Source organism: Alosa alosa, chromosome 13 (assembly GCF_017589495.1).
Source record: "Alosa alosa isolate M-15738 ecotype Scorff River chromosome 13, AALO_Geno_1.1, whole genome shotgun sequence".
Taxonomy (NCBI): Eukaryota; Metazoa; Chordata; class Actinopteri; order Clupeiformes; family Clupeidae; genus Alosa; species Alosa alosa.
In genome coordinates, this window is record NC_063201.1 from 21,387,376 (window position 1) to 21,408,962 (window position 21,587).

Consider the following 21,587-nt stretch of genomic DNA (forward strand, 5'->3'; position numbering starts at 1 on the left):
CAAATAAATTCTTCAATGTCAATCCTCTTCGTTGTTGCGACCGTTTATGATCAGACCAACCACTAGGCCTAAACATGGCACAATAAATATATATACCAAAATACTTAACTGCTGCCATCAAAATGGGCAGTGAGTGGACCTACCGACAATTTTTTTAGGCAGACCGTTCAGATCAGCCTCTTCGACCAAGGCTTCAACAAACACATTTTAAGCTAGCCTACATAAACCAGTAAGATAATGAATAATATTGTAATAATATAACTGCGCTCATGATAAGGTTATTAGCCTATAAACGACCCTAGCCAAACTTCATAATAAAAAATCGATAATTGGTAGGCTATATAATTTAAAGAATCACTTTATCGGAGTTTGATTGCGCCCACCTTAAATGTATTGCCCCGCAAGGCACTTCCTGGTTTATCGCTGGGCATTGAAGTTTTTGTACTGTCGAAATCCGTTTTGGACACGCGATAGTAAACTACATTAACCATGAAGCCTTTCGTTCTCATGCTGCCTCAGTACAGCTTCACAGGCTTTGAAGTTCCACGCAGAATATTGTGGAGTGAAATGTAAGTGAAAGCCGGTGAGGGGAAAGTATGCCGATACAATTTAATATCTGTGTATTAAGTGTTTAATAAGGGTTCATGCCTACTCTTCTACTTTGTGGTATTTAACGTTGAAATAAAGTCTGTTTGTGTGAAAGGAAAACCGCAGCAAAGTTGGTGACAGTGTTTGTTTGCTAGCAGTTGTTGGTAGCTTTGAGCGCTAACGTTGTTGGTTCAGTAACGTTAGTCGCTAGCTAGCAGCAGGAATTTTGCATTTTTCTGAACGGACAGGTCTCTAAATAGCAGTATACTAATTAAAAACAAGACGGCATTAGAGAGTGTATATTTCCTATCATATGTGAGGTTTTGATTAACGTTAGCCGTCTGCTAAGTGGGCTGACTTACCCTCACTGTCAAGTAAACGTCAGTTGAGACATGACAATTAAAACCTGTGACTCTGAGTGACAACCGTTCTGTAACTGAAGATCGATTGCATAAAATGTAATTTAAGTGACATCGCGTTATTTTATCTGAATTGACATGATTACATCAGTCTGCACAGATTTACAGGTCGTGTTTTCTCTGTATTTTAGTGTGTGATAACCAAAGTACACACAACACTCCCGGTCAGCTGCCGTTTCCAAGTCAGTGTGATTACCTGTTGTTGGCTAGTTGTGCAACACAGTTACCAAACAGTCGGAGAGCTATCGGTTAACCTGGATTGTAGCAAAGATTTTGTAAGGGACTTTGATTTTAGCGTGTTCTCTCTTGTGAGTTTGCATAGATATCAGTCCAGCATACTGCAATTATGTGTGCCAGGAATGTATAGACTGTAGAATACATGCATAGGATGCATCCATACAGGAATACATGCATATTAAACAAAATCAAATAGTAATTAAATAGTAATGTAACCGATGTACTGTATATTCAACTGCACTGCTTACTTATTTCAGACGTTTTTGTGTCATCATTTTTGTTATTCTTATTTTCAGATCAGCTCGCTAGTCAGATCCACGTTCTATGGTCCACGGTTTGGAGGATCAATGTCTCCACCCCGTCTTACCGGCGCTCTGCGCTCTTTCTCCAACGTCACCAAGAAAGAGGACATCCCAGAAGACGAGTATGACCTGAAGGCAAGAGTGATAGACAGATCAAAAATGTTATCAGCAAACTTCTGCACCCAAACGCTGTTGTTCATTATCTCTTGCATATTTCACCTTATGACATTCTATTCATTCTATTACTTTGTAAGAGACACTATTCCATATGACTTGAACACCTGTATGAAGTTTACTTTTTAAAAAAGTTTACTTTGCTGTCCTACTTTTAAACATGCACGAAGCTGTAAGAGACACGTCTCTAGATTAACTCTGTTGATCCTCTAGCTTTCACCTTGAAGTGGCACACCATTCACTTCTGCTCTACTGTTGTGTCACTCTACTTGTGTATCTGCACCAGAGACAATATAATATGGATTGGGATCACCTTGCTCTTTTCCTTATCATAAATCCTTTCTAAATCTGCTGTTTTAAGATTATAGAGATGCGCGTGTGTGTGTGTGTCTGTTTCTCTCTCTCTCTCTCTCTCTGTGTTAAAGCTTCTGACCTACCTCGAAGGGAGACTTTAGAGGACGGAAGAATGCTGATATGTTGTCGCTGTAATATTGGCAATTCACCTGTAACCAAGACCCTGTAGCAGTCGGAGCCCTAGGCCTTTAGGCCACCACAGGGCTGCTCAGGGTCAAACTTATTCAAATGAGAAAAACATGCCCTAGCTCTTATAAATATGTATGTTTATGCCCCCCCCCTGCTGGTTGTTTATTGTGAGTTGGTGTATGGTGGTGGTTGCCTCTTGAAGGGCCCATGTGGAGGAGTTCAAACAGAAATGTCCATTATTTGATTAACCTCCAGGCCAACAGCCACACTTGCCATACTCCAGGTTTCTGTACACATTCTTATGCAGTGAGTCAGGTGCTTGATGATATGAATGTCAATGATGGCGATCAGCTCGGATTTGTTTTTCTCTTTTAGTCACTCTACAAAAGTTTGTTTCATGTGACAATAAAGTGTGAATTAATAACTGTTAAGGCCAAGCTGTGTACAGTGTCTATCAGAGCTGTATCCATCTTTCCACATGCTACAGTGTACAATGTCTGGCAGAGCTTTTCACATGCTACAGTGTACAATGTCTGCCAGAGCTTTTCACATGCTACAGTGTACAATGTCTGCCAGAACTGCCCATTGATGAACGCTCTCTCTGTAGGCCAAGCGTCTGAAGAGACAGAGACGATTCGCCAAAGAGGGCCTCACCTGGCAGAAGATCGTCCAGTTTTTTACCCAGCACCTGGACAAGAAAGACCAGCTGACCGCTCAACAGGAACTTAAAAGTGTCCTACAGTCTGCTAAACATATAGGTAATCATTTTACTCTCCTTACAGTTTTTTACAATTGTTTACACACATTTTCAAAACTCTGTGTCTATTTTTCAAAACTCCACACACAAAACCCACAATTGCTCACACAAAATGCAAAATGCCTCAAATCTCCAGCAAAATGACACACAACATTCAAAATGTCAAAAACACATCTTTAAAGCAAACATTTGCCTCACATTACAAACACTTTTGTCATAATATGACATTTTGGATACATCATGTACACACTGTTGCTCAAAACCTAACGCTCTTCTGTCTTTCATAGGCTTTATGTATTTCCATACAAGAGTGAAAGTTACTGTACAGAGAGAAGTTGAAATGCACAGTATTATTGAAACCAAAAATAGCGATTTTTCGCAAATAATTTGCTGTTGCAAATACAGTATTTTACAGCCAACAAGAACAAAGCAAAGCAAAATACAATGACCACCAGATGTACATGGAGTTCTGAAAAAGCTGATTTTGCCTACTAAGACGGAAATGAGTGACTACTATCAAATTACTTTGTTTGTTTTGTGTTTGTGTGTGTGTGTGTGTGTGTGTGTTGTGTGGGGGGGGGGGGTTGTGTATGTATTCATAGGTCTATAAAACAATTTGAGCTAATGGTAACTTGGGGAGACACAAAAATATAGTAAAGACAAGTTTTACTGTACAAAAAGTCGACTTTTTGTAGAACATTCCTTTCAAAGTATCTGCATTGGTTCTGAACATTTCAACCGTAAATCCTCTAGGAGCAGATTGAGAGGGTCCATACCTACATAGAGAGTACAGTATGTCTACTCGTAGGCCTATACTAAGGCAATGTTACTTCCTGTACATTTTTGTGTGTTAAGTAGAAAATTGTGTGTGGTGTTTTGCAAAATGTGTTTTAGTCAATTGAAAACTGAGTCAAACACTGAGAATTAGTGTATGGTTTTGCAGATTTGGTGTGGGGTTATGATGTTTGGAAGACATGTTTAGAAAATTGTGTGACAAGCAAAGATTTAGTGTGTAAGCATTTGAAAAAAACTGTAATGTTAGCTGACAGTTGAGGTAATCAACACACATTCTCTAATAATGAGCAGGGAAGTCTCTAAAGCTAATAGTTTTATTTGGCTGAGTTGTCTCATTTACAGACAGAGCATTATGTTCAAAAGTCTGGCGTCTTCTTGTCGTCGTGTTCTAAGTTTTCAGGATGCGCAAAATGTGACCGGTCTGGATTGCAAGCAGGTCATTTTAATACATTGACTCTTCTACTATGGAGCCATACTGTTATAGTATGTGCAGAATGTAGTTTGTTTTCCTGAAATATTAATGTCCCTCATAACATTGTCTGAATGATACAGTACATATTCTTTGAACCTGTATTCTTTGCAATTTTACATTGAGGACCATTTGTCTTATACTGTTACATTATTTGACGGCACATTTTTTCACAGAGTGCTCAACCTCTTCTGAGAGACTCAGCCTCTCTGGGAGGCTCTTTTTACACACAATCATGGTGTCAGTTAACCTAATTATCGTAAACCTGCTAATTACCAACCATTTCAAATTCTAAAACAACAATGTTTTTAATACTTCAAAAAAACATTTGCTAAATTAACCTTAAATTTGTCAGTAGCCATAGGTGTGTAGATTTGAACAAAATCTAGTTTGGTTCTTACCGGGGCTTTTACTGCCTGAAATATCCGAAATATTTTGTTTACCACGCTCTGAGTTTAGTGCTGGGCTGCTGGGTGCTTATTCCCAACCTTTCTCACAGCACATCAACGGTTAGCCCAAGAATTCTCGTCAGCAATTAAAAATTCCACTGGAGCTCCAAGCGGATTTGTACACGCAGCCTTACAACACTGTTTACAGCTCTTTGAGTCACGATAAAATGTAATTTTTGGTACATAGCTAATTTAGATAAACGTATGGTGTGGGTGCTTGCGTTTCTTTAGGAATCCGTCGTCTTGGTTTGTATAGAAATGAATATTAAGTGACACATACTGTACACGTAAGAGGTTGGACATACGTGACGGTTGGTAATATGTCACATTCCTATAGTTATTTTGTAATGTGTTCTTAAACGTTTTTTTTCCCCCCTTTCTTTTCTTTTTCAGCTTTTTGTTGCCCCCCGTCCCAATTCAAAATCAGTTTTATTTGAAAATGGGTTTACACGATTTACATTTTACACAGCATCCTAACTTTTTTTAGAAATGGGCTTGTATTCTGAGCCATTAAGGAGTAGTAAGTTACTGCAGTACAGAACAATAATAATGTTAAATAAAGATTTACAGTGAAAATCAGTGTCATGACAGCATGGTGTGTGCAGTTGAACCATTGTTGTGTTGGCATTAATTTCCACATTACCGATGTACAATAATTTTAATTAAAGACCACCCGTGGCTTAAAAGGTAAAATTAAAGGAGATGAACATGGCAGAAGTCTGTGGGCAGCTGGTCATAGGGGTCCACCTTCTCCACTCATTAAAGGGGGGTGAGTCATAGAGGGTTGGAGAGGGCAGAATGTGTGTGTGTAAGTGCTCTTGCGTGTGCCTGTGCCTGTGTCCGTATGTGTGGGTTGCTACTTAAATTCACCTAGCATGCAAAATAAAAAGCATCAGATCACATAGTGTCGCCGCGGCGACCAGCTCCACAATGCCATTTAGCTGTCATGACGTGCTTTATAATTAGATTAGATGCAAATCCCCCCAACCACCACCCCAGCCGTACAGCCCCGGCTCAGCTCAAACAGGGCTCCACACTGGGCCTCTCCCGCTGTCTGTATTACTATTCCAAGGCTGAAGGTGGGTGGGGGTGGTGTTTGGTGGGGGGGGGGGGAGACAGCGGGGCTGGGATTGGAACCTGGCAGGGTCCTTGCTCGCTTGCTCCTAATCCCGCTGCATCTTCGAAGAATATTAGAGCCCCAGCAGGTACCCCATGTAGAGAGTGGAGAGGAGGAAAGGAGAGAGAGAAAGAGAGAGAGATGGGGTAGAGGAAGAGAGGTGGGTGAAGGACCTTTTTGAAGGAGTTTTTTTTTTTATTATTTCTTCCTCTCCATCTTGTTGGGGAGGTTGTTCGTGATGAAAAAGGGACTGAGTAGTTTCTTGGAGAGATATGACTACAGTGTGTGCACACATCCTTTCTGACGTCGCTTATGTTGGGCTCTATTGGCTTCACTGTAGATTTTGACAGACAGAAAACAAAGGAATCCAATTAGTTCAGTCATGAATTTGACTAGACGTGTCACTGAGTATTTGGAGCGCAGCTGCTGCTTGGCTCTGTTCAGTGGAGAAAAAGTAAATCCACTCTAACAGTGCTGCACTCTCTCGGCTCTGCCTCCCCACTTTCGGCGCATGTGAAAACGATGGGTCAGCGTGCCCCCAATGCCGGGAAATGATGGAGTGGCAGCTCGATCAGCGAAGGCCGTGTGTACAGTATGTGGATACAGTCGGGCAGGCAAAATGCACCTGGGAAAGTCAACTGGTTTGATTTGATTACAAGGTAAATACTTGCTTCTTTTAGAGTGAGTCATGACAGAAGCAAGTATGTACCTTGCAATCAAAAGGCCTGCAGATGTGTTTTTGTGGTGGGGGCCCATTCTTCTGTCTCTGTCTCTCTGGCTACTTGTCCATAATACTGTGGGTGTTTAGCACCCTCCTTCTGGACATTCTGGTCTCTACATCCCTCTATCACTCCATCTTTCTCTCTGTTGCTGTTCTATCCTTCCTAACCTCATTTTTACTCAATTCAATTCAATTCAATTCAATTCAAGAATGCTTTATTGGCATGACAAACTCACTTATATTGCCAAAGCAGTTATACAATAAATCTTAACACAAACATGTCAGTAGATTTTCATAAGAATAAAATAAATAGGTAAAAGTAAAATAAAATGCCGTGTATAATGCAGTGTGTGTGTCTGTGTGTGTCTGTGCTTGTGTCTGTGTGTGTGTTTATTTGTCGATATAGGTCACTCATTGTCACTCAGATTGTGGCATGTTGATACATACTGGGCAGCAAGATATGCTTTATCTCCTTCTCCTAATAGTATCTTTAATTTTGATATGTCATTAAGTTCATTAAAATTAGGAATTTCTGAGTTAAATTTGTTGAAGAAAAGGTTTCTTGTTTGATCGAAGGATGTACATTGTAGGAGGAAGTGCATCTCTGTCTCGACCTCACCTGTCATGCAGTAACCACATATTCTGTGTTCTTTTGGTTGCCATGATTTTCTCATGATTTTTTGCCATGAGTCTTCCTTTTTCGATATCCAATTTGTGGTCATTTAGCCTGTACTTGGTAAGGGTCAGTCTCTGTTTTCTATCTCTGACAGTATTAAGATATTCTGCTAATTTATATTCTCGGTTTAGGGCCAGATAGAATTGTAATCTGCTTTGATTTTTAGTTTCTTCTTTCCAATATTCCAAATAGGATTCTTTACATTGTTTCATAATTTGGTTTACTCTGATTGGTTTTTGGAAAACAGTGTTGTTGTGAGACTGATCAGAGTGGGTGTGTGGCAAGGCAGTTAGTCTCTGCAACAACTGATGTAGGGGACTTTTTTCTGGGTTCAGCTCTTGGGTTTGGAGGGCTTTAGTATGAAGGGTGTCTTGTGGGCTGGATTTAAGGTGATTTAGAAAATCGAGTGCTCTTTTGTTGATGTTAATGATTAGTGGGTATCTACCTAATTCTGCTCTACATGCATATGTTGGTGTTTTTCTCTGTACTTGTAGAATGTATCTGTAGAACTCAGCATGTAGAGATTCTATTGTGTGTTAGTTCCAGTGAGTATAGCTATGATGACTGAGTGGACCCCATACTTCACTACCATACAGCGCAATGGGCTGGATGACACTATCAAATATTTTTAAGCCAGATTTTAATTGGAATTTGGAGATTATAAAATTTTCTTTTAATTGCATTTAGGGCTCTTGAGCTTTTTTCCTTTAGTGCATTCACTGCCATGTTAAAACTCCCTGATGCTGTCATTGTTATACCTAGGTAGGTATAGCTCATGGTGTGGGGATGATAGAATTGTTTTATTTTAAATTGGTGTTTGTTTTCTTGGCATTTGGGGGTTTTTTTGGAAAATCATTACATTTGTTTTGTCTAGGTTTATCTCTAGGGCCCAGGTCTTACAGTACTTTTCTACTATGTCTAACTGTAGTTGTAGACCTTTTCAGTAGCAGACAGTAGAACCAAGTCATCAGCAAAAATAGAGACTTCACCTCTCTATCTAGGAGGGAGAGGCCAGGACGGGACATTGCTCTAACTGGATAGCAAGTTAGTTTATATATATATTAAATAACGTCGGACTTAAATTACAGCCCTGACGGACACCTCTCCCTTGGGTGAAGTATTGGGTTATTTTTTTTTTTCAATTTTAACAGCACATCTGTTATTTAAATACATGGATTTAATTAGGTCATACACTTTACCCCTATCCCACAATTTAGTAGTCTAAAATAGAGCCCTTTGTGCCAAATAGAATCAAAGCGCTTTTTAAAATCAATGAAACAAGCAAATATCTTGCCATTTTTTGTTTGGTGAACATGTTTATTAATTAAGGTGTGGAGTGTATAAACATGATCAGTGGTACGGTGTTTTGGAAGGAAGCCAATTTGATTTTTGCTTAGAATGGAATGTGTATCAAGAAAATCTGTTATTCTCTTGTTTAAGATACTGCAGAACAGCTTTCCCAGGCAACTGCTGACACATATGCCACGATAATTAGAGGGGTTTGATTTGTCCCCTTTTTTGGAAAAGGGGGAAATCAGCCCTTTACACCACATGTCAGGAAAATGTCCTGACTGTAAGATGATGTTGAACAATTTCAACACTGCACCCTGCATCTCTGGGGTGCTGCATTGAAGCATTTCATTTTTAATGCTATCTGGACCACAAGCTTTCCTTGGCCGTAGAGAATTTGCCTGGGTGGTTAATTCTTCCCAGGTAATTGGAAAGTCAAGGGGGTTTTGGTTGTTTTTAACATTAATTGGTATGTTTTTGTATAAATCTTCAAAGTGTGCTTTCCAGATGTTGCCATTTTGGATGGGTAATGCTTGTCGTTCCTTTGTGTTGAAATTGTTCCACATATCCCAGAATTGATTTTCATTAATGGCCTTCTCAATATCTTCAAGTTGCTTTTGGCTGTAGTTTTTTTTTTTTTGGTCGAATTGTATGTTTATATTTGTTTAGAATTTCATTGTAATGAATCACGTAAAGGCTCGTTGTTTGGTTGTGATGTTTTTCATTTGCTATTTTTCTCAGGTCTTTTCTGATGGTCTTGCATTCTTGATCAAACCATTTGTCAGATTTTTTTCTTTTTAAAGGCTTCCGTTTTTGCCTTATGAGGTCAGCTTTGATAGCCGCTTTATGAAATATCATGTTGATATCATTTACGGCCTTGTTTACACCTTCATTTCCAAGGTTATATTTGTTTTGATCATATGTTGAAATGTCATTTATCAGATCAGGTGAGTTCAAGGCCATGATGAACTTGTCTCTACTGTCTGGGGCCCATCTGTAAGTGGGATGTGAATCACATAGTTTACAAGGTTCACTTTTTGTTTTGCTCTTTTGACCTGAGAGGTTAAAGAACACATTGATCTGACTGTGGTCTGAAAGGGGAGATTGCTCTCTGACAGTGAATGCACTGATAGTGGAGAGGTCCATGTCAGTGATTGCATAGTCTACTACACTGGATCCAAGAGCTGAGGAGTATGTGTATCTCCCTAAAGAGTCCCCTCTGAGCCTACCATTAACTATGTACAGGCCTGTGGCTCGACAGAGTTGCACTATCTCCCTGCCACTTTGGTTTATTTCAGAGTCAAGGTTGTTCCGGTGGGTGATGGTTGGTGTGGTAAACAGGGGAAACTGGCCAAATACATGGTTGTTTCCCTGTGGGTCAACAATATCAGGTTCAGTTCCTGTTTATCCCATTTAGGTCTCCAATTAAAGCACGTTTCCTGGGCCTGGAAATAGGCAATTTCTGAATGAAGAGTTTCAAAAATGTCCTCTTCAAAATATGGGGAGTCTACTGGGGGTATATAGATAGCACAGAGGTATATACTCTTATCATTTATGCCCAGTGTTTGATCTAATCTTAACCAAATGTGTGATTTACACTGTTTTATTGGTAATATCTGATGGCAAAGATTTTCTTTATACCACACCAAGATACCTCCCGATGTTCTGCCCTTGCGTATATTTTTAAATTTTATAGAGGGCACCATGACTTCATTATATCCTGGGGGACAGTGAGTGAATGTATCGTTTTGACACCATGTTTCTGTCAATATAATTATATCAACATTTTTGATAGTGTTTATGAATTCAGAGCTTCCACTCTTCAACTCAAAAGTTGAAGAGCGAAGGCCCTGAATATTCCAACATCTTATATGAAATGAACGCATTTGAAAACAAACAAAATGGACTTGTATAGTTTAACACATATGAAAATAACTACAACTATCACACATTTACAGTAGTAAATAGGAATTTCATATCTTTAAGCTAATAGTAAAAACTAATATTTTGTTTTGTAATAAATTATAAAGTTTTTTTTTTTTTTAAATAAAAATCAAATGTATAGGATATGTTACTCTGTTATTAGAATAAATAAATAATAATAATAATAATAATAATAATAATAATAATAGTTAAAAAAAAAAATCTAATGGGAATAAAAAAATAAAATAAATAAAAAATAAATAAAAAAATCTACTAGGGATATTCATCAGCATTACTACACAGTTATTAGTTTTTTTTTTTTTTTTTTTTTTTTACAAAAAGATATATTATTAGCTATGTTATTTAAAATATAAAGGGTTCTTAGCTGAACAGAAGTCGGGTGCACAGGGTGTGCAGCATCTCCCTGATCTCTCCCAGCTCAGATGTTGCAACAGGAGCTGTAATGGGAGTAGGCCGGGCAGCAACAGTTTGACACCGCTGCTGTGGGTGAAGAGGGAGGCAAGAGGCAGCTACCGCAGCATAGTTCTGCTGCTGAGGGTGGGGTGGGGAGGGGGGCAAGGGGCAGCTACTGCAGCATAGTTCTGTTGCTGAGGGTGGGGAGGGGGGCAAGGGGCAGGTGTTGCTGCATATCTCTGCTGCTGTGGGTGGGGAGGGGGCTGGTGGGTAGGGGGTGGGAATGGGGAAGGTGTCCTCCTCTGGTTTGGCCTCACATTGATGGGGTGGTGGGCCCTTGATGGGTCTGGGGGCCAGGTTGAACTATTGTTTTTCCTTAGGGTAGGATGGATGATCCTAGGGTGATGATGGGGAGGAGGATGCCTGGGATGGTGCATATGGCTCCTATCAGAGGAGGGTGTAGCAGGACTACGCCCCAGGGCCGTGTCCTTCAGAGATTTTGCAAAAATCTTTATCCTCTCCTTGTGTAGATGGAGTCCATCATAGAGATCCCAGGTGCCAAGGGTTGGATGAAGAGCCACATGGACATTGGGCAGGCTGGCACATCCTCTTCTGATCTCCATGTTAATTTCATGGATGACATGAGGTGGGGTGTCTGTCCTAGGCAGTAGGGTGGAGATCAAAATCCGGGTGTCAGGAAACTCCTTACTGGCCTGCTCCGCCATCCTGTTCATTGCTCCAGCAGTGTCCCTTTGGAGCCTATGCAGGTCGTTTGTTCCTGTGTGGATCACCAGACATTCAGGGTTGTTGAGTGTCTCCTTCCTCAGCAGCTTCATTGCCTGCCCTGTGGTGCTGCAGCGTTTAGACAACACTCTCTTTCTGGGAAAAAGCTTGTTTGTGTCCAGGAATTTCCCATTTGAGTCAGTCAGCAGGACCACTTGTGGGCCTTGCTCCTCAGACCACATGGAGGGAAGCTGGGATGGGTAGAGCTGACTGTTGGTAGGTGACTGTGCAGATGTTTCAGGAGTCGGGTCAGGAGGTGCCAGAGTGTTGCTGGGCTGAGTGCAGAGGAGAGAAGGTGAGGCTGAGACATGGCAGGGGTCTGCAATACTGGAAGGGAGAGTCTGTGTCTCTGTGCTTGTCATTTTTGGCGTTGACCAGAGTTGATCCGTCAGGCGTTGGATTTGCCTGGTGAGGTTCTTCTCTCTCTTCTCAGCATCCTCCTTCACTTTGGCCAGCTGAGCACGGAGCACACTGTTCTCCTGTTTGACTGTCTCTAGACTTATGCTGAAGTCAGAGGCCAGGACTCTGTGGTCTTTCTTGAGCTGTTGGAGTTCCATTTTGAGCAGCTGCATAGTGTTGTCTGGGAAGTCAGACAGCCTGGCCTGGGTCTGCTCTTTGAATTCAGCAAAGTCTATTTCCAGCAGGGCCATACTCTCTTTTAGCCGGTTGGTAAGGCTTGCAGGTGTGGGAGGGGCAGAGATAGACAGGTTATCCGCTGGGCTCTCATTTTCTTCACTGTCAGAGGCGACATACACTTTCTTAGTGTTAACCTCAGCTTTCATAACTGGGAACAGCTCTTCAAAGGACTCCAGGTTGGCTTCATTACCTTGGATCAACACTTTTCCTTTTGTGTAGTATGTGATGGTAAGCAGAGGGTCATCCTTGTCCAGATGTTCATCTTTGCAGATATTTTAATCTGCCTCCTGAACCAATGCCCTCACTGAATACATATGGATAATGGTTGCATATGGTATCTTTCCAGATGTAAATGGACTTGGTGAAGAAAATTATGTTGTTCTTCTTTCTTCCTCCTTTCTGCTGAGCGTAATCGGTGAAGAGGACCTCCAGATTTTCATGTAGTGACTTCACCTTGTGTTTCTCCCTGGCTGCTCCACTTTTGCATTTAGCTGGGTATTCAATTTCCCTGCTCTTTTTTGCTGTCTGTTGGGTGTTTTCCATCATCAGAAACAATCCTTTTCTGTTAGCTTCTTCAGTTAGCTATTTTAAGGCAGTTTCTCCTTTGGAATGTTGGCAACAATGGCAGTTGATGATTAGCCTTTGATGGCTATATAGGTGTTTTGATTTGAGAAATATGATAATACTCTCCTTTTAAGATATTTCCTCTTCAATTGTTGGTTATTATAGTTGTCACCTCTTCTTTAGAGTCTTTTCTGGATGTTTGTTGAGGGTTATTTTTCAAAGTGTCCAACTTTTTTAGTCCATATTTTGAGATGATTTCAGGAGCTCATTTTTGATGCAGCTTTTCCTTGGAATTAGAACTTAGAACTCTCTCTCTCCAGGGCTCTCCACTAACATTTTTTTTCAGGAGCACTTGTGCGCCCAAGTTAACAGTCAGTTCTGTACTTAACTTACACATAATCTAACATTATACTGCAGCTAACAGTTAAACATGCCAGTGCACCAATTGCGAATATTAAGAATGACTGACAACATTTAGGCTACAGGAAACAGGATTTTAAAGATCAGTGCCTACTTTATTTTCAGTCTGTTCTATTTTCCTACATTTTGTTAATGTAAAATAATATAATACATTGCCATATTTGCATTTAGCCTGTATATCAAGTATCCTGCCAAATGTAGGCCAATTTATTTATTTGTTAATCCATCTATAGCTAAACCAAATATGCCCATGGTGACCTATCTGACTGTATACTGCCTAATACTACTACTAAAACAGTCAATTTTCTCTTCCACAAAACCCAACATAGGCTAATCAAGGATATATGTTTTATACTTTTAGTTTTTATTTGAAATATCTGCATTGATAGGGGCAGTAGGCAAACTAATTTCTTCCATCTTTGCATCTTGGCTGGCTAGTCTAACTTTCCGCTTTCTCTGCGCGCTCTTGGATTTGATAGAAGCGACTACTAGTGAGTCACAACGCGAAACTGCTAACGTTGATGGGAGGTGTAGTTTTTATGCTGCATTCGCGACGTGATTCTATGGTTTGCACCAGTAATGTTTCTCGATCCCCCTGTCTCCCCATCTTTCTATGTCTGTCTCTGTTGCTGTTTCAATCGCCAATCATATACAGTGAAAACGGACAGTTAAAAAACTCCCTGGAATCCATGGAAATGAGCAATTACAGTGTGACACAGGCAAAGGGGTGGAGAGGGAGAGGGAGCGAACGAAAGAAAGAAAGGAAGGGAGGGAGGGGGAGGGGGGGAGATGCTTTCAGACAATTTTAATTGGTTTAAACCTTTCTCATCTTCCACTGTTCTCCTAAGCTTTCCCCTACTCCTCTGTTCCTCACTGACATTTTCTCACTCTAATTGGACAATTAGTCCTGATTCCCATTATTAAGCTATAGGCTGAATTGCCCCAAACCTAAATGAGCAAGAAAAAGCTCAGTCCCTTTTATTCCTCCCAGCACATCATCCCTCTAAATTCATGTAGCAGACAAGTGCAGACATGTGAGATTGTGCACGTGTTCTGACACATCACTTACACACTGAAGGGATCAAGAGCATACTGGATCCTTCAAAGAAGATGGAATGATCAGCTATTTTTAGGTGCGTGTTTGACATCCTGTAATATCTAATGTCTCTCTCCCCTCTCGCGTGTCCACCTCTGTTACAGTTGGAACGGACCATGGCCAGGACGCCATTGAGGGTGCGGCCGTCTTCCTGTTCGAGACGTTCCTGGGCCGGGAGCAGCTGGGTGCTGAGGAGACCCGCGCCATCCGGCACATGTTCGGCCCCTTCCCCGCCACTGCCGCCGAAGCCTGCCTGGCGTCCGTTTTGCACCTCGTGACCTCGGCTGGCGAGGTGCAGACGGAGGCGTTCGTCCACACCCAGAACGCTGGCCGCACCTCCAACGCCGCCATCAACGCCTTCGGCCGCAACATCGCCTTCTCCCACGACGGCTACACGCTGGACTGCCATGAGTCCCCGCCCTGGCTGGACGTCCCCGACGAGGACACCGTCGCCCTGGGCTTCCAGGGCTTCCTAAATAACCACGTGGGCGGAGGCCGTGGCCAGGCGTCCGGCTCTGGGGCACAGGCGGGGGGCAGCGGTGGAGGCCGAGGGGTGACTGCTGGAGACGCTGGCGCATGCGTCCTCAGGGACGAGGTGGAGAAGTACCAGAACGCTGGGAACATGATCTCCTCCAGCCCTGAGGAGCTCTGCACCTCCCTGTTTGAGATGCTGGCCTCGCAGAAGAGTGATGAAGAGCTGCAGAACGAGGTGAGTTCCAGCACAGTCCAAAATAACAACAACAACGACAACAACACTGCCGAGATCACCAGCATCACCACTAACAGCAACAGCATTGAGAACAAGATGAGAGGGAGCACTAACAGCAACAGCAGTGAGAATAAGATAAAACACAACACATTCAAAAACAGAAATACATAAAGTACAGAAATCATAAAGCAGTGTTTATGGGCTATACACTGAGGGGCATTATTACATTACATTACATTACATTACATTTGGCTGACGCTTTTTAACCAAAGCGACTAACAACATGGTAAACAGTAAGTTTTAGAACAATTCTCACAATTTTAGGACAGTTTAAAAGAACATTAGAGTACAGTAAGAATAAGTGCATCGGTGAGTGCTGTTTTTAACAGTTACTTGTCAGTTTAAAACGGCTGGTGAGTGCTAGGATCAGTAAGACTTGTTGTAAGTGTTGCTATGAGAGTAGATGTTCTCTAAAGAGCTGGGTCTTCAGGAGTTTTTTTGAAAGTGGAAAAGGATGTCCCTGCCCTTGTAGGAACTGGAAGTGTGTTCCACCAACGAGGAACAACAGATGAGAAAAAAGTTTGGATTGGCTTGGCGTACCGGTGGGTAGAGCTAGGCGTCGTTCGATCAGAGGGCCTTGGCGGTCTGGAGGTAGTGTAAGTCTGTAAGAGGGCATTCAAGTAGGTGGGAGCAGAACCGAGACTACTTTGCAGGCAAGCGTTAGAGACTTGAATTTGATGGGCGGGCCATAGGTAGCCAGTGTAGCTGGATGAGCAGCGGGGTAATATGTGCCCTTTTGGGTTGGTTGTAGACCAGGCGCGCGCGCCGCGTTCTGGATCATCTGAAGTGGTTTCACTGCGCAGGCTGGGAGACCTGTCAGGAGTGGCATTGCAGTAGTCAGTGGTGAGATGACTATTGCCTGAACCAGAAGTTGGGTAGCATCTTGAGTCAAGTAAGTCCTGATTTTCCGTATGTTGTAGAGTGCGAAGCTTGGCATGACCGGGCGACTGAGGCAACATGATCTGAGAAGTTTAGTTGGTTGTCAAGAACAACTCCTAGATTTCTTGCAGTCCTGGTGATTAAAACAGACAGGGAGTCAAATTTGATGTTGATGTCGTGGTGTATGGTAGGTTTAGCTGGGATGACCAGCAGTTCAGTCTTTGAGAGGTTCAGCTGGAGGTGGTGTGCCTTCATCCATGTAGCTATGTCTGAAAGGCAATCCGAGATCCGTGCTGAAACCAGGGGGTGCGTCAGGTGGAAAGGACAGATAGAGCTGTGTGTCGTCTGCATAGCAGTGGTATGAGAAGCCGTCTTGAACGGATAATCTGTCCCAAGGAGGTGGTGTAGATAGCAAAGAGGAGGGGGCCCAGCACTGAGCCCTGGGGACCCTGTGGTGAGATGGTGCGGATAGCTGACCAAGCCATGATACGTTAAGCGGCGTCCTGTGAGGTAGGATTCAAACCAGGAGAGAGCAGAACCGGAGATTCCCATGTCAGCAGTATAGAGAAGGATACGGTGATTAACCGTGTCAAAGGCAACCCGATAAGTCAAGCAGAATGAGTACTGATGACGGCGGTCAGCCCTGGCTTCTTTTAAGGCTTCTGTTACAGACAGCAGAGCCGTTTCGGTAGAGTGGCGGCTTTTGAACCCAGACTGATTTGGATCAGAAGGTTGTTCTGTGAAAGGAAGTCAGAGACCTGTTTGGAGACTGCTCGTTCAATGCCTTTGGATAGGAAAGGCAGTAGTGAGACAGGGCGGTAGTTTCGACTTGAGCAGGGTTGAGAAGCTTTCTTAAGTAACGGTGTTACCGGGCCATTTTGAGCGCTGTTGGAAATGTGCGGAGGTTAGCGAGGCATTGATCACATGTGTGATAGCTGGAGGCGATGGTCGGACTGATGGACTGAAGTAGGCTCGTAGGTATAGGGTCCAGCGAGCATGTGGTAGGACGGCTGCATGTCAGGAGTCTGGACACTTCACTCGGAGAAGGCGTGAATGCTGAAAAAAGATGTTCCAGCAGTCCCTAGAGGTTGTAGGAGTCGCGGTATCTGAGTCAGATCGTTGAGTGGGCATGTAGAGAATTGACTGCTGATTGCCGCCACTTTGTTTGTAAAAAATGAGGCGAGGGTATCTGCAGTAAGGCTGGATGGAGGAGGAGGCAGCTGAGGGGTTGAGTAGCGATTTGAAGGTTGAGAAAAGTTTTTGAGTGTCTGTAGCTGTTGATTTTGTCATGGTAGAAAGCAGTCTTAGCAGCAGTGATGCTGGCTGAGAAGGAGGTCAGGAGTGTCTGGTAGTTTTTGAGGTCGTCAGCTAGTTTGGATTTGTGCCATTTCCTCTCCGCGGCTCTGAGTTTGGTGCGCTGCGATCGGAGGGTATCATTTAGCCATGGATGAGAATGTTTGGATCGAGCTGGCCTTGTGGTAAGAGGGCACAGCTTATAGAGAGCACATTATAATAATGACTGTTCAAGAGTGTCACAGCAGAGTATACTAATGATTTTTTGCATCCATAAATAATACAGACTGCAGCTACTTCTTTACCATACTTGTGTTTTATGTCATATGGCATATGTTCAACTACACACACACATACACGGGTGCATAGTTCGGAAGCCCATGGATGAGCCGGCCAACTGATCTGGATAAAGTGGTCGGGCTGCAATCTTTTGCAATTTTAGAGACGTGAGATTCAAACCAGAAACTTCTCAGTGACATGAATACAGCTAAACTTTCTGAACCACTGCCTTAAAGGCACCTTTAAGAGTGTTGTTTCCAAAATCATTTTGATGGCACATAACCTCATAACATGATGAACGGCACTTCTGCCATTGTCTAAGCGGCCCTCTATAGGTGATTACCGACCTAGCAACTTTCGCGTTCGGGTAGGAACACTGCCACTACGAAATCGAAAAGCTGTTATGTGACAGGAATTCAGAAATCTCTTTCTACAGACTGCTGTAGGAGCATTCCCTCTATATTGTATCAGAGTTATGTTCATACTTTATAGCAAAAGACGCACATTTAATTTGTTTATTATTGCGCTTCTCAACTGTAGGGGGACCCCGAGAGCAAATCTTCTTTAGTGCTGCTTTAAAGGTGTTCTAAGAGATGTTGGGTAACGTCACTTCTGTTGACGTTCAAACAAAACAAACAAAATCAAACAAAATCGCTGAACCCTCCCCCTCCCTCTCATGTTCCCTTGTTCAATTCCCTCTCGTGCAATTGAAACTCTCCTAAACGTGCATCTCGTCGGTGATTGACTGGAACAAACAGTTTATGTTTATATGGTCCAGGATGGACCGAGTTGTTTTGGTTGCCATTTTTAGAGCCTGGGCTGTCCACAGAGATGGCGTTTTTTGACAGTGTATTCAGGGCACAGGCAGCTAGTGGATGGTGAAGTGATGATTGTTGTATGCGACAAAAAATGTAAAAAAATGGAAACCGCGTAACATTGCTAAGAGCACCTTTACATGTAACTTTTATGCTAACTTAATAGTTGTAATTGTAATAATGATGGTAATAATACAAAACAATAATACAATCTGAAAGAATGCCTGAAAGAAAGACCATATCCCAGGTTTTAAAGATGTGTCTAAGTCTCTCTGCCCTGTGTGTATTAAATGAGTTCTTTAATGTCATTTGCTTTTAGTTTTGATCTAGGTGAGTAATTTTAGCCTTTTATCACCAGTTAGTCTTTTATTCCTGTATTGTATTGTGTTCGTGAGTGTACACTGAGGGTGTCCTTTTAGCTCTGTAAAATCAAAGGCTGTTAATTCACCAAGACGGAAGCCGTTTAATCAAGCGGTTTCTTGGGTACGTCAGGTTTCTCAGCGTACAGCCCTACTGCAGACGCAGCAGAAAAACTGTCTGGTGTTTGGAGTAGTCTGCCCCAAAGATGGCTGAGTGGAGAAAGTTCTTCTCGCTGTGTTGTTAGGAGTCACTGAGGACACGTCGAAGCCCTTTAGGGAGAACTTGCAGACAACCATGCTAAAAAAGATTAGAATTGGAAGGGAAATTGTATTAATTATGTTTTGCGTTGGAGAATGGGCTACAGTAAGTAATTTGTCAAGTATCTGTCCCGGACCTGGAAACGTTGCATTAGTGTAATAGGTTAGTGTTTAATGTGAATATCAGACTTTCTCCTTCTCTCCTCATGTTTCTCACTCTCCTACAAAGGCTGTTTGTCTTGCTCTCTCTCCCTATTCTGTACTGGGAACCATATGGGTCGCATTGAGCTGCCGGTGGGTTTAGGCTTAACGTATATGAACGCACTCAGTATGGCCGGAATCCTTGGCTATATGGCTTGCGGAGACCTTTTGAAGGCCTCAGGAGGGCATGGTGTGATATCTGAGTATGCAGGCCTGGCTGATATGAAGACCTTGGCCTTTTGTGGCACACTGAGAGTGTGCGGTTTAGTAAAGGCCAGCAGCAAAGCGTCAGGAAGATTTGAAGTGTTTGCCATTCTGGGCTGGTCTATGCACATACAGCAGGGGTTCACAAACTTTTCTTGGCAGGCCCCCCTTTGACAGTAAGGAAGTGTAGGTTGTACCTTTTTTCAACGCACCATTACATCTGTGACTTTCATGAGTTTCATGGGAAAGATGCTAACCTCAACTTTAGCTTGTACTAATCTCACAATCCATCTTAATTACAACCAAAACCATTAGAAGCACATAATAGCCTATGACTTGGATACTGTAAACTCTTTTTCCTGGAAAAGCTTCCCTGTTACCAAAGGAAGTATGCACCATATAATTTACTCTTTAGAGAGCAATTGGGCTATATTATTTTATCTGTTAGACATTCTTGCAGTCAGGAGCTTTCTTATTTGGTCCAGTTGTGGGTTTCCAGCATGTTTCAGCAATGTTCTCATTAGACACAGAGTGGTCAACTCATAAAATCTGCCGTCCCATCACTGTCAGATTAAGGCCATATAACTCCAAAATAACATTTATAACAATTCAATAACACATGTTACCTCACACACCGTTGTCCTCTTCCATCATTTATTGTTCAGTACCCAACATTACAGTTCATGGTTCCCATTTGCTTGTGCTGTGCTGGTGAATCTTGCGCCAATAGCATCATGACAAAATGAAGATTTGGAAAAAAAATCTTACACGTCCTCTTAAATGTTTTAGACTCTGAGCTAGCCAACTTTGACCAAAGCAGTGCTTTTTGCCCCATGGTCCATTTTTTGCTTATACTTAGAGTGTGATGAGGTGTGGTGTGGCATCATCTCCGGGGGTCAGGAGGGATCGTTACACAGTGCATACATTGGTCCACTTTTAATTAACCGCTATGCTAGCTGCAGTGCAAGGATGAACGCTTCAAGGTAATCATACCTCTGTTATCATTAATTAAAAAAAGATATACAGGTCTTTGAAGAACATGGAAGGAAAGCTTCATATAGTGTGTGGGTGGGGGAGTAATGCAGGGTGGTGGAGGGTGGGATAGAGTGGGGGTTAGGATAGGTGGCATTTTAATTCAGTTATGACTTTATTTTGTATTACAAAAGCACATTTGAAATTATGGGGGGGGGAATAATCTACACTTGAATGTCAGGCTTGTGTGCATAGACTAATTTACTAGGATGAATACTGACTGGGGCTGCATCTGCTTTGTGTTGCAAATTCAAACCGACCCCTCTGTTGGGTGTTAACATTGGTATAATAGACAGACTATTTTACATTGACGTGTTAGGGAGTGACTGTTGAATCAGATCCTGAAATTCCAGAAATCCAGAAATTAAATGCACAAGACAATCAACAAAAAACACGGGCTATTTGATCAAGTCCTCTCTGGCTTCTGGAAATACAGAAGATATCAGAATTCTGCTTTGGCCTAAATGATTCATGTCTCATGTATGTGGTCAGGGAGTTACAGGACTGAATCCCAGACATTTTGTGTGTCTTGCTGATTCAAATGTATGTTGCATTTTAGCAATTGGCATTTGTCGTCTTTTCACATTTTAGTAAGAGCACAACATTTAGTTTGGAAACCAGTACATCAATAGGCAAATACTCTGCCAATGACCACTACTGCCAAGTAGGTCCTTTTCCTACAACCTAAAAGCCCATCCACGCTGTCAAAAATAACTATACCAATATTGAAAAAAACATCTTGATTACAGCCAAAACCATTAAAAGCACATAATAGCCTATGACTTGGAACTCTTTTTCCTGGAAAAGGTTCCCTGTTACCGAAGAAAGTATGCACCATAATATACTCTTTAGAGAGCAAAGGGCTATATTATTTTTTATATGTTAGACATTGTTGTAGTCAATTGTTGTAAACATTGTTGTAAGCTTTCTTGTTTGGTCTACAGTATTTTAAATATTAAGATTAAATATCTGTCTTTAGGGCATAAGAGTGGCAAATAGTGTGGCACAATTATTGATGGACATCACTTTAAGAGTGATTGTGTGGATGATAGAAACACTGACAGCAAATCAGATTGCGTTGAATTTAACATTTTAACATTTCAACAGTTTCCCTTTATGATGCCATTGAGAGGGTCTGTGTGTGGATGGTAATTATTTGACTATTTTTCGGGAGTGCGATCGTGC

General features: G+C 42.1%; 1 protein-coding gene across 1 annotated transcript in view; it reads left to right on the top strand.

Moving 5' to 3' along the window:
- Window positions 1–530: 530 nt before the first annotated feature.
- The window catches only part of ascc3 (activating signal cointegrator 1 complex subunit 3), a 202,360-nt gene continuing 181,303 nt past the window's right edge, over window positions 531–21,587 (top strand). Inside the window, exons 1-4 of the mRNA XM_048261920.1 lie at window positions 531–583; window positions 1,541–1,681; window positions 2,811–2,961; window positions 14,418–15,022. Coding sequence (XP_048117877.1) covers window positions 1,592–1,681; window positions 2,811–2,961; window positions 14,418–15,022 — 846 coding nt within the window. The 5' untranslated portion in view covers window positions 531–583; window positions 1,541–1,591. The remainder of the gene's footprint in view (window positions 584–1,540; window positions 1,682–2,810; window positions 2,962–14,417; window positions 15,023–21,587) is intronic.